Source organism: Bactrocera latifrons, unplaced genomic scaffold (genome assembly GCF_001853355.1).
Source record: "Bactrocera latifrons isolate USDA-ARS-PBARC rearing strain unplaced genomic scaffold, ASM185335v1 scaffold_2, whole genome shotgun sequence".
Taxonomy (NCBI): Eukaryota; Metazoa; Arthropoda; class Insecta; order Diptera; family Tephritidae; genus Bactrocera; species Bactrocera latifrons.
In genome coordinates, this window is record NW_017535518.1 from 1,808,468 (window position 1) to 1,821,238 (window position 12,771).

General features: G+C 37.7%; 2 protein-coding genes across 2 annotated transcripts in view; one reads left to right on the plus strand and one right to left on the minus strand.

The window, feature by feature from the left end:
* Window positions 1-4,839, plus strand: part of LOC108967929 — a 107,940-nt gene extending 103,101 nt beyond the window's left edge. The window contains exon 13 of the mRNA XM_018931630.1: window positions 4,102-4,839. Coding sequence (XP_018787175.1) covers window positions 4,102-4,734 — 633 coding nt within the window. The 3' untranslated portion in view covers window positions 4,735-4,839. The remainder of the gene's footprint in view (window positions 1-4,101) is intronic.
* Window positions 1-10,454, minus strand: part of LOC108967787 — a 291,336-nt gene extending 280,882 nt beyond the window's left edge. Inside the window, exons 1-3 of the mRNA XM_018931415.1 lie at window positions 10,451-10,454; window positions 9,626-9,724; window positions 7,338-7,462 (exon numbers count right to left, since the gene is read on the minus strand). Of these exons, the coding sequence (XP_018786960.1) occupies window positions 7,338-7,462; window positions 9,626-9,724; window positions 10,451-10,454 (228 nt within the window). The remainder of the gene's footprint in view (window positions 1-7,337; window positions 7,463-9,625; window positions 9,725-10,450) is intronic.
* Between the last annotated feature and the right edge of the window lie 2,317 nt (window positions 10,455-12,771).

The window sequence follows — 12,771 nt, forward strand, 5'->3', positions numbered from 1 at the left end:
GTTGTTAAGATGCGGTAGGCGGCGAAGTTGGCAAAGCTATGAAAAATTTTGTAGGCAGCAGTCATTTGCCACTTTAACAAATGTCCTGGTGAAAGGAACATCTATTCCAATAAAGCTACGAGCCGATGTGCCATGCACAGAAATATATGTACCCACACAAACACACACAGTGAGAGAAACATGCATGTGGAGTTCGATAGCTGTAGGCCGCTAAACGTCGACATAGACATGACTAGAGCGCTGCACGTTAACGGTAACTGCACGCCATACAGTGGCAGAGAAAACCTTTGCAGCACAGCCGAATGGGCGGTCAAACGGACGGAAGTAACGGAAATACTCAGTGAGGGAAATGAAACATCAATTAAAGTCAAAGCAGCTGTGACCCGGCGGCCGGGCGTAATGGAGAAGAAATAACAGTTGAACTGCAAAAAAAAAAAGCGGAGCGGACACTTACATACAAACATCTATAGATATGTGCTTGCGAAATACTTGTAGTTGCTGGTAGTAGGCACAGGATTCCAAGCAAAAAAAGACAGCAATAGAATTGAGAACTTTAGGAAAAAGTTTGTATGTAAATATGTTAAACAGTTTTTGCTGTTGTTTTTGTTTAGCATCGATGTGGAGTTTAGCTAAATTGAAAATGCTGTTGGCAAAATTAACTTTCAGTAACAGTCCGTAAACGACAAATTGAGTCAAAGTAAAATGTTTGAGCTTTGAAAAGCTAGCCTTAGTTGATTTAGATACTTAGAATTGGAAAAAATCAAAGAGCAAACAAAAAAGACAAAAGCAAGCAACGAAATATAAAGAAGAAGAGGAAGAAGAAATTTTTTTATTGGTCTTTGAGTACTCTTCCAAATCAACTAAATGGGATATACAGTTCTAAAGTATAGTCCTGTGAACAACCAAAGACACTAACTCGAGAACGGTTGAAGCCGATTTTGCATGAAAAGCTGCAACAAAATTGGTATTTTCAAGTTAGCAGTAAATAACAGGTCAGTTGAAAAGTTCCCGGCTTGATACAGAGTCTAGTCGTTACTGGAATTAAATCCATATGATTTTTCATTATGAATTAAACAACGGTCGGGTCATTCCATTGTGAATTATATTATTTTGAGTGAAGCCACATATTTATTGTAAGAAAATTGGTTAAAAATTAATTTCGTGTGTTGAAAAAAATGCAGTTGTCGTAAAAATTTTATATTGATTACGAATTTCCGGACACTACCATAAGATGATCAACCATCAAAAATTGGGCTGCTATGTTTAGAAGTGGTGAAGTGAACAACGAAGACGATGAATGCAGTGGGCACCCAAAATAGGTTGTTAAGAATAAAAACATCAAAAACATCTACAAAATATATTTGGACTACCGTATAGTGAATATGGGATATCAGGTAATCTGAAGATATCAACTTGGGTGTGAGAAAACTCTGTGCAAAGTGGAGCTCACACGTGACCAAAAACAACTACCAGTTAATGATGCAGAGCAATGTTTTTAGAAGTTCAAGCACAATAAACTTAAGTTTTTGTGACGATATATGCCAAAGAATGAAACATTTGTCCATCATTTCACTCCGACGCCCAATCGACAGTCATTTGAATATACACGATCAACCTGCTCCAAATCGCCGAAAAACGCAACAGTCGGCGATCAAGGTTTTGGCGTGTGTGTTTTGGGAAATGCATGAAATAATTTTAATTGAATACCTTGAAAAAGTAAAGATCTTCAACAGCGATCATCAGCATTACGAAGTATTATAGACCAAAAAGAACCGCATTTTAAAAAGAAGATAGTTCTAATTCTCCGTGATAATATATATATACAAATCAGTAAAAACGATGGCAAAAAGTTATAAAGTGGGGTTCGAATTGCTTCCGGCAATCATCGTTTTTGCCATACCTAGCTCCCAGTGACTATTTCCCGTTCTCAGATCTCAAATGAATACTCGCTGGAGAGAAATTTTCGCCAAATGAATAGATGATCGCCGCTACTATGGTCTATTTTGAAGCAAAGGACATTATACAGAAATGGTATCGAAAAGTTGGAGGGTCGCTATAATCAGTGTAATATCCTTTAATAGCACTATATGAATTTTTCAATTGACTACATATACTACACCACATTAAAAACTAAAAAAATAAATTAGAAGCCTAACTTGTTAATAAATGGACAAATAGATGAACACGTCGAAATCGACCCAGGTCGCCACGCTGCTCATGAATACATACTTCGTCATGCCATTAATTCTGGTATAAAGTTTCCATTGCAAACAACGAGTACAAATTCACAGAAAACAGTGGAGTTATTTTGTTTTTATAAAATGTGTTCGCAGTGATCTGATCCCAAAAATATTTGATAAACAGTTGGGTGTTTGCTAATTGGCAATGGAGTGGAGCGCTGAAGAAAATCATGTTGCGGTGACTGCTTTACATAAGTGTGAAAAAGAGTGAGCGAAATTTATGAGCTTCTCAAAAACTTAATATTTCGAGAACCGCGCTATTGATCGTTTTTTCCAAACATCTACAGCTAACGACACAAAAAAAAAAGAAGTTATCACCCTCGCGTGGTTTAAACTAATTCAGCCGTAAAAACTGTTCACATTCGCAGAAATCGCCTTAGAAAACATACAATTATGCCAATCGAGATAATCTCTATATGAAAGCCTATCACAGTCAACGAACAACGAGCTTGAAACAAATTATGCTCGACATATAATATATAAGCTACCTTTACAGTGGCATTACTGGATTACATTTTGGTCTTCATCCAGCTGCTGTAATGTTTTGGTTGACTGTTGTCTTCAATTATCGAGTTGGTGCCCTCCAAATGCTTTTCGACCAGCCAAACTGTCAACAAAGAATACTTTTGCAGTGTTAGTGGTCATTTGCGCTAAGTTAGACGTAAAAAGAGGCCGGAATTAAGAGCCGACAGCGCTTCGATTTTTCACTACGTTATACACCGTCGCATACTGCACTGATCTTTCGTGAGTTTTTCGGCAAATTTTCAACCAATATCACGCCGCAATCACCGTCTGATTTAGCTCAGTGTGATTTTTGGCTACTTAGCAAGCTCCCACGACCGCTAAGGTTAAACCGCTGTGACTCAGTTGAAGACATCAAACGTGCGACGCTACGCGCATTGAAGAGTATTCCGGAAATTGGGAAAAGTGTATTGGACTCGGAAACGACATGGAATTTGAAGAATACATCGAGTATTTTAAATTTATTAGAGACGTTCTCTATTGACAGACTATAAGTGATTTTTCTCTCTTTCAGAAGTATTCACCAATATTGAAGACAAATTTAATGTCAAAATATGATTTATTTTTCCTCCTCGTTATATTTTTATCTATTAAAAAAAATGTTTTTTTCTATATTTTTCTACATCATCTCATTTCTACATTTTTAGCAATTAAGGTACACAAATACTAATTTATTGTCTGCGCAAGCACCACCATTCCTTTTATACCTAAAACAAGCGAAAATTCTCCCGAATCTTAGCAATATTTCAACGAAAACCTGCTAAAAAGCGCTCTCAGGTTTCCTGCTTCAGCCTTCTCCGAATTGATAAGTAGTAGAATACAAAAACAATGAGCGCCTGGAAAAACTACAATTCTACCAAAAATTGAAAGTGAATATAACAACTGGTGAGGATTGCTTTATATCATTGAAGGAGGCTACGATGAAGACGCTCTTATCATTATCAAGAAATTGAAATGGAATTTTAACAGCGGAGACTTCAATAAAATCTATATATAAAATCTGCGCCACTATAGTACAAGCAATCCGATGTAATAGTAGATAAATATGTTATTCTAGGAACGGTTTTCATTCAAGAGCCGAAAGGCATAGCTTATTTATTGAAAACGTTTCCAAGAATAACTTAAAAGCTATAAAAAATATGCTGAGGCATTTATAATTGTATCTGCGGCATATTACACGGAATCACTGTAACATAAATGTTATTCAGCATGCTTCATTCCATTGCTATCTAAACTTTTTTCTAACAAAAAAAAAAAAAAAAAAAAAAAAATATTATTCAAACATTTTGCGACAAACTTTTCAAAATTTCAAATCTCTTCTCCTTTTACTATTTTCTAGCTGCCACAACGCTTAGCACGCATGGCTGGACTCAATCTGCGCGAACCAACAGGCGGCGACTACAGCAACTCGCCATTCGGCAGCCGCACCGGCAGTCGCATGAATTCTGTACGCAACTCCAAAGTGCAAGTCGACCTGAAGGCACTCGACAAGCTCATATCTAATCTGATGGAACAGCACACAGCGGCTGTCAAGAACGGCACGGCGGCCAATGCACGCGGCACTTCGCCACATCAGCGCAAAACCTCGGTGAAATTAAATCGTTGGCGTCCCACATCACGTTCGGCGCATTCCTTCAGAGCGGCCGAAGGTGGTGCGGCCGGCAGTGGTGGCAACTTTGGCACGGAGCTGAGCAGCGCGCTGGGCCTGGCGGGCATGGGTGGCAGCTTGGGTGCCAATACCATGCCCACAATTATGGAGTCGGGCATGAATGGTGCGTCAACGCAACGCAGTGATGTCAGCAACAGCGTAGGTGGTGGTGGTGGCGGCGCCAATAGTTGGTCGTCTTCGCTGGAGCGAAATGCACGTTCTGCACGAAATGTGCTCAATTCCATAGCGAATGCGCCACAGCGGCTCAGTCAGTCCGTAAATGATGAAGAAACATTAAATTTAACTAAGAACTTGGTGCCGTAAGGAGGAAGGACCGGCCAAAGTATTCTATAGTTATTTTCGGTAACAATTTACGCAATAACCTACAACTTTATGAATGTTGTTGTTATTTATGAATAGTTTGTTAAAAATATGCAATAAAGTATTGATTTTCAGCAAATATTTTGAAGTCAAGAGGGTTTTATATTATTAATAAAAGGAAAAATACTTTCTGAGAGTACCGTGGTTATAATACCCTTCACAATTACATTGCTAATAGCATGAATTGCATCTGTAAAAATTTAGAGTCTACTGGTGGACGGGGATCAGATGCACTGAGCCAATTCCCATGACAGCCGGTTCTACATTAATGAAGTTGACCCGGTTTTTATCCAGACAAAGGCTATTAGGAATTTTGGATCGGTAAGTTTTGGAATTTTAGGTACAATGAGCTTTTTCACGGATAAGTCGAAGCTAGGAAGATCGGTTAGTGTTGAAGTCTTTCGTAAGTAGCTTTCCTATTTTAGGCAGGAATGGCTGCTATTAAAGTTTCTTACAATTCGACTTCTTTGAGAACCACCAGCACAGTAACTATATTAGCTTTGAGCTCGTTCAAAGTTAGTCAGAGAGTGTCACTATCAACAGCGGACAGTTTGACTACCTAATCACAGCACAATCAACGAAAATTCCGTAGCCGATGAGCTAGCAAAAGGATGCCCGCTTTCTCCACTCATATCGTAATGAGAACGAGTTGGATCCCAGTTTTCACCTTGCCTAATAGCTCTGGAACTCACATGAGCTTAGTAGACATTGATCCACGACCACCCTATATAACAGATATACTGAAATCTTGTCCTTGCATAGTCATCCTGCCGAAATCGTTGAAGCTATATCAAAGTTGTATCGATAAAAGGGAGGTGGAAAGTGTCTGTATGTTTCCACCTTTTCTATTGTCCTTCTCTCGCAAGGTTGATGTTGGGACGAACTGAGAACGCTTCGTTGACTTATGAGAGTCCTTATGACTAATTTTATAGGTTTTCTGGCTACCACATTACAGGGTTTTTGCGCTTTCTAAGTGAGATTCTTGTTAGAATGGACCATTTAACCAAACCTCACCCAACCCGCAACGTAAAAAAACACCCACAATGAAAAAGCAGCCTCCGCTTCTGTATAGATATGGAGGATAGAGCCATGTGTAGAAGTTCACGCAAGTGAGGAAAGTTCTTCGAGTGCCAATCACTTGGGAGTGGCCAGAAACAGTTCTTTGACATATGGCTCAAGCAGCTCACGACTTTCGGTCTGAGACCAAGTATTCTCTGGGTTGCAAAAAAAAAAAAAGATCTGCTTGAAGGCGAACCAAGGCAAGAAGGCAAAACATCACTTTGGTTGGAAAACTTTATATACTGAATTCAGATTATGAAAATATTAAGGTGAATCGTTTGAAGTCTGAGTTAACCTTTCTCGCTGTGCTTTTGTTGTTGTGCCACAAAAAAAGTGTAACAGAAGACATTGCCATAAGCAAATGAAATATTCCACGACTACAGTTAAAATCCAAGAAACCACAATACAACAACGCAACTTTTATGCCCGCGGCTCTCGCTGTGGCATGTTGCGCTTAAATACCACATCAGACAAAGATTGCCGATGGCATGATTATGCGTATTTATGGCTACCGTTATAAAATTAAAATTTTATTATTTATCATCTGCGCCACTCACTGACTGCCAGTTTAGTATTAATCGAGATTTTCTTTGACGTTAAGACAACAACATTACAGAAATCGCCCGAAGTGGCGGAGAGCCACAAGCAATACGCAGGTAATAACGGTTATTACGCAGCAAATATCCTGTGGGTTGGGTAATGAATATAGAAATATACATATTTACACATTTCACTGTGGGCGTTCAGGTGTAATAATAACGGTCATTAGCGGAAAAAATGCTTTATTTAGCCTATTAAATTCACTGACAGGTGTGTACGTAATCGGGCGAAAATTTAAGTGATTTTTAAAAGATTTCCATTGCTCGAAATTAATGCAAATTTTATGGTGGTGCAAATTGGTTAATTGGGTGCATGAAACTTTTTGGATTTTTCTGCAATTTTGGACTACCTTCAAATGCAGGTGGGAAGCGAATATTTTAAGATACCTTAATTAGCGTTTGAAAGGATCGCGTATTTGCTTAATTGCGGTTAATTGGGGGTCATTTGAAGAGTTAAGGAGAGTGAAAAGTATACACGAGAGATATTTCTTTTATGTAGTAAGTGGAAAAAGTTATAAAATTTTGTGTTATTAGGGTAATGGAAAAAAATTTGCTACTTTCACGGCCAACAGCAGACACAGCATTGCTTATCCGGTAAGTAAATGTTGAAATCAAAGATAGAAATATACTGTTAGCATTTTTTTTTTATCAAATCGTTGAAAATTCTAACTTTAAATTCAGCTAACTAATACACAACTAATCAAACTTTTACTTAAAAAACCTCCAACCTTTCAAAAATATTAGTTTTTGGCCAGAAAATAATTTGATAAACTTTCAGTCCCAGAAAAATATATCTTTTTCAGCAGAAAATCGTTGCAGTTTCTATATATGTATGTATATTCAAATTATACAAATTTCATTACTTAAAATACTTTGAATGTCACTTACATGTCTTTCCAGTAAACTCGGTAGATGATCGCTTGGGCGCCTCTCGGGATCCATGTTACGGTAAAAGGCAGTTAAGTTGGCGCCCAGGCGTATTGTCACTTCGTAACGAGTTTTACCGTTGCGTGCTGGAAAAGAAGGATTAAAGATAGCATGAGCACTAAGCTTAGGTTTCTATAGAATATTTTAGAAACTAATATTCAATGCATTTTGAAAAAAGGAACGAAAAAATTTCACGAATTAAAAAATGAAGGAGAGCTTCATACGAAAGCAGATTTTTTGATATATTTTAGTTCTTACAGTAGTTTTCCAATACCTTTTTGGAATATCGTAACAATGAAATAATAATTAAATTACGCCGTGCTATGGTAAATCGCGCGAATATATGTATAAGGTTAGGGTTAGGTTTGGCAGTTGAGAAATAAGGTCCTCTCTCTAAGAACAAAGGCCAAACTTTACAAGTCATTCAAACGATTTTTCGAACGAAAAATTCTGCGGAAGATTTATGAACTTTCGCGCATTGCCAACGGCAAATACCGCATTCTCTTGAACGATGAGCTGTATGAGATATATGACGACATTGACATGGTTCAGCGAGCTAAGACACAGTGGCTACGCTAGTTAGGTCATGTCATCCGAATGAATGAAAACATTTCAGCTCTGAGAGCATTCGACATAGTTCTCGCCGTCGTCAAAGCATCTTATTGCCAATTAAACTTTCAACAGGATATCTGAAAATTAAAGCTCCCAAGTGTTTAAACCTTAATCTCGCAAATGAGGAAAAATCAAGTAGAAAGTGCTATCAAGTTTCCACGTCGTCTTCCTCCATACAGGACCTATCATACGGCAATATGATCAACATTGCAGTATGGACGTCGATAGTATAATAGCTGTTAAAATCCCTACAACCAGGGAGAACCATTGGCAACGGGGTTAGGCATTTCTTAACGAGAGCTGAACGCACAGTTAATAAGGTCAAGTCTAGTATCGCTGCAGACATAAACCGTAATTGGTTTGATTTTAGTGTTGGTGAAGTCAGAGAACAACATTCTATGAGAGGCTACAACTTTTGACGATGGCTCCTCTGCAGTAGTGCAAGGTAGTCGATGCCTTATTTGCTCTCTCCTCGATATTAGGCTTCCATGTAAGCTTCCTACCTAGAAAAAGGCTAAACTAGTTAATTTACTGCATCCGCAAGTGTTAGCCAGATCCTACCCATCCGCTGCAGTGGTTACTCCGGGATCTTATATCTAATTTTAAATAAAATCATCTCAGTGTTATTAGGGATAATGGGACGACCACTTCCGTCTGCTCAATTAGTTTCGACCCTGAGTTACCCTTACCACAACTTATACATAGTACTTAAAAACTTTCTAGATCGTTTGCTTAAACAGTCACCCGGTAGGACCATCCTCAAGTAGATCGTTATTGAGGAAAAACCATAGAAGAGGAGAAAGAATTAAACTTTGTGCCCATTCCATCACAATCAGTCTATCACACAGAGGTCTTAAAAAACTACTTGAGGTTTGATTCAATAAACATTCAAGAGCTGTTCAAATAGTACGATAGTATCCAGTTCAGTGACTACTGACCTACAAATTTTACAATAAGCTAGTGGCGGCTCTGATAAATAGTTGCTCAGAATGTTTCTCGTTATCTGCCAATCTATCAATCTCTCAAAAACTTTAGGTAAGGAAGAGGAAAGGGCCGAAATCTGGATTGGCTACAAGCCCTCGGAGTACATACTCGCCTTATGTGTAGATGTATACCGGCCAGTCAGAATATTTTAAAAATTATTTAATTAAATTATATTAGTTATTAGAGACCAACATTTATGAATGTAAATATGCATCTTAAACTGGTGAATACGAAGTATAATAAAAAAAAATATTGTAAGACGCTACATACTAATTCATTTTGTGATTACCAAATCGTGTATGCAATTCAGCTATTGTTTTGAATAAAGTCACACACCTAAATCAACAATGTACTCACATAGCAAACCAAAAAAGACGGTAGCTTCAAAAAATTTCTCTAAGGTTTTTAACAGCTCATGAAATATTTTACGAAATTACTTAGACACATAAAGATAAATTAATATATCTATATATATCCCGTTTAAAAATAAGACTGAATGCAAAAAATTATATATTTCATTTAAACTTAAAAAATATGCGATTTGTTAAGAAAAGAAAGTTTCAAGTTCAAAGCATTAAATATGTATTACCAACCAACTTATAAATTCTTCACAATTTATAAGACTTTATACAATACTTTCACTTTCAACTTACCACTAATTTTACCAGCCTTTCGCAGTGTGATGCCTTCACCGCCGCGTTCAAAGTCACATTCTTTGTGACAATCACTCGATGTGGAATTGGAAGTGCAACCTGGTTAACGAAAGAGAAATAATCTTATTACACATGTATGTAACTTTCTTAAGTGCAGTTTCTATAGTAAAAGTTGTAAATAATATCAAAGAGAAAATAATATTTCTACATAATTTGCTTATGTGGAAGTATATTACCCGCCGAAGGAAGCAAAAGAAGAGGAAGACCTCCACTCCGTTAGAAGAACCAGATGGAGAAGCACCTGACTTCGCTTGGAATCGCCAATTGGCGCCACCTTGCGAGAAACAGAAACGACTGGCTGTTGCTAACTCGGCTATAACCGCGTAAGTGGTTATAAAAAAAAAAAAAAGTGTATTCTATAGGTAAAGAGACATAATTTATGCGCTTGATACTGTGATTTTATTTCTGAAGTTATAAAATTATTACGAATTTTTTTTTTTTAAATAATCAAACTTCAACTTTTAATATTTTTAAAATGGTTAGGAGTACGACAATATTTACAGCCTTATAGAACACTCAATTTCCTGCAGAATATATGAAACGAGATATTTTTTAAAGGCTTGAAGCGACGGATTCGTGGTGGAAGAGAGACAATGTCGCCGATTCTTGGCATTCACGCCGCTGGAAAGACGTCTAGCCACAAACCACATCAAAGCGAAGTTCATCAACATATCGCTGATTTGCTCCCACGCTTTAACGGAAGATAGGGACGATGTGACCAAAGATGACTTGTATGTGGGCTTGGAGTGCACCTATGGGAGCTACCCATGCCGCGATGTCAAAATCGTTTTTGGCGGCTTTAACGTAAGGGTGAGCAAAGGAGGTATCTTTGGCGCAACGGTAGGTAAATTCAGGATCTGTGATGAAATATCTCCAAATGGGGCTGGTCGTCTTCGCCGTGCTCCGAAATGTGGTTATCTGTGGTGCTAGATTCCAACATAGAAAAAATCCTCAAGCTGCCTGGCTGTCTCCGGATCGAAAAATCACCAACCAGATCGATGATGTTGTGATAGACAGAAGCCACATCTGCAGTGTTTTTGACATGCTTCGAGGTGCTAACATCGGCACGGAACACTATCTTGTTGCAGCCAAGTCAACAAAAACAAGAAGAGGGAATCGAAACGCATTTTAGTAATACCGTTAAAATTTCAAGACAAAGAAACTAAATTATATTCTTATATTCAATATCAGCACTAAAGCTCACACTCTAATTGCATATGCGCAGATTTATCACAAAAACTAAATAGCTTTTACAACAAAGTTTACCTGCATCCTGCTTCAACAAAGCAACAGTCCACGCATACTATCAGGAATCTTTAAAAATTGTGTTTTTCAAAATTCAATTTGATGCGATAACCTGTGAAAATGTTTCAACAGTTATTGCACAATGTCACAACAGCCCTTGCTGCAATCGAAAATCTGCCACAGCGTCAACTGAGCTATGTGCGCTCCAAGCGTGCATGACGATGCTCACGTGCAGACACATTTATGAAAACGTATGTGAATGCATATGTGTGAAAAAAAATTTCCAGTTTCCGTAGCAACAGCAGTGACACATTGCAGCTGGCAGGCGATAGCAGTAGCGACATGTGTGGCAAGTGAGGAAGTAAGCAAGCAAGCAAGCGAAACTGCTGCTTACTTATATAAATCACACTAGCGTGCTGCTACAACTACTTGTTTGTATGTATATGTATGCAGTTGAAAAGCTCGCATTCTAAGCGCACTTGTATGCCACTCCTTGCCAGCATTTGCTGCATGCTTGCTGTGCTTCGCCTGCTTGTCAAGTGGTTGTACTGCACAATGCTTTCTTCTCGCCAACTTCTTCAATAGATTTTTGTTGCTTTTGCTTTCATTTTTCTGCTTCAATATGTTGCGTACGTGTCGCCGTAAATGTAGGTGTTCTACAAGTGAACACACACACACACACTCCCTCTTCTACGGCTGCTTCAATGCACTGCTTAACCGCGGCTTAAGCGCTCAAATAGTCGTTTTAGTTTTTGTGCTTCTTGCTCTTTTGTCTTTGTTTCTTGTTTGCCAGCGCTATAGTCACCTGCTTCGCTTCTGTAACGTGTCGTTCGTGTGGCAATATTTCATAAGCAATCGCTTTTTGTCAGTTGCACTCATTTTTTAAGAACTCACTCAAGTGTGCTAAGGTGTTGTTATTCTAACGGCAGATTAGTTTGTGGTATTCTTCAGTTAGTTTGCTTTGTATGTGTGTGTGTGAAACCACAAAGTATTTGTTTTCGACACAGAAGTGTCTTGACGCCTGCGAAGCCACTAATGTTTTTACCCTTGAACCCTTGGCTGAGAGCACAAAGATGTTCTTGTGTATATTTACTTGTATATACATCAACATATGCGAGGTTTTGGTTTTAATCTATCTTTGTCAAGCTCTCAATTAATAATTTTAGTTTTTCGATATTTATTAAATACAACTTATGTAGAATTGTTGTCTCGTTAATGAAATTTTCGAAGACTTTGCTGTTTGCACTTATATGCTTTTCGAGGGAAACTAATGTCGGTATATCCACGAATTAGTTCCACCTGAAATTTTGTAAATATGTTTTTCTCTACATATAATTGATTATTTGTTAGATTTACTGTTATCGGTCTAAAAAAATTTATAGCTGCCATATAAGTTGAACGATCAAAATCAAGCCCTTATATGGAAGACTATTTCATATGAAGGGATATCTTCTTTAAATTCAGCACGCATTATATCTAAAGAAAATGGGAGAATATCTGAAGAAATTGATCATATCGGATCACTATATCGTATAGATGCTATACAAGCTGGTCGATTAAAATCAATCTTTTTAGAGAAAACTTTTTTGTTTGACGAGGTATCTTCTCCAAATTCGGTTGTGTATTATAATATAAGCTAGTTATGAAATCCCATTAAAAATTTTTCAGATCGGACCACTGTAGCATTCAGCTGTCATACAAACTGACCGATCAAAATAAAGTGTTTGTATGGAAAGCATTTTAAATAAATAAGATATGTGAATAAAATTTGGCACGAATTACTAGCTAAAATAATGCTATGGTTTCCGAAGATATTGTTCAGATCGGGACACTGCAACATA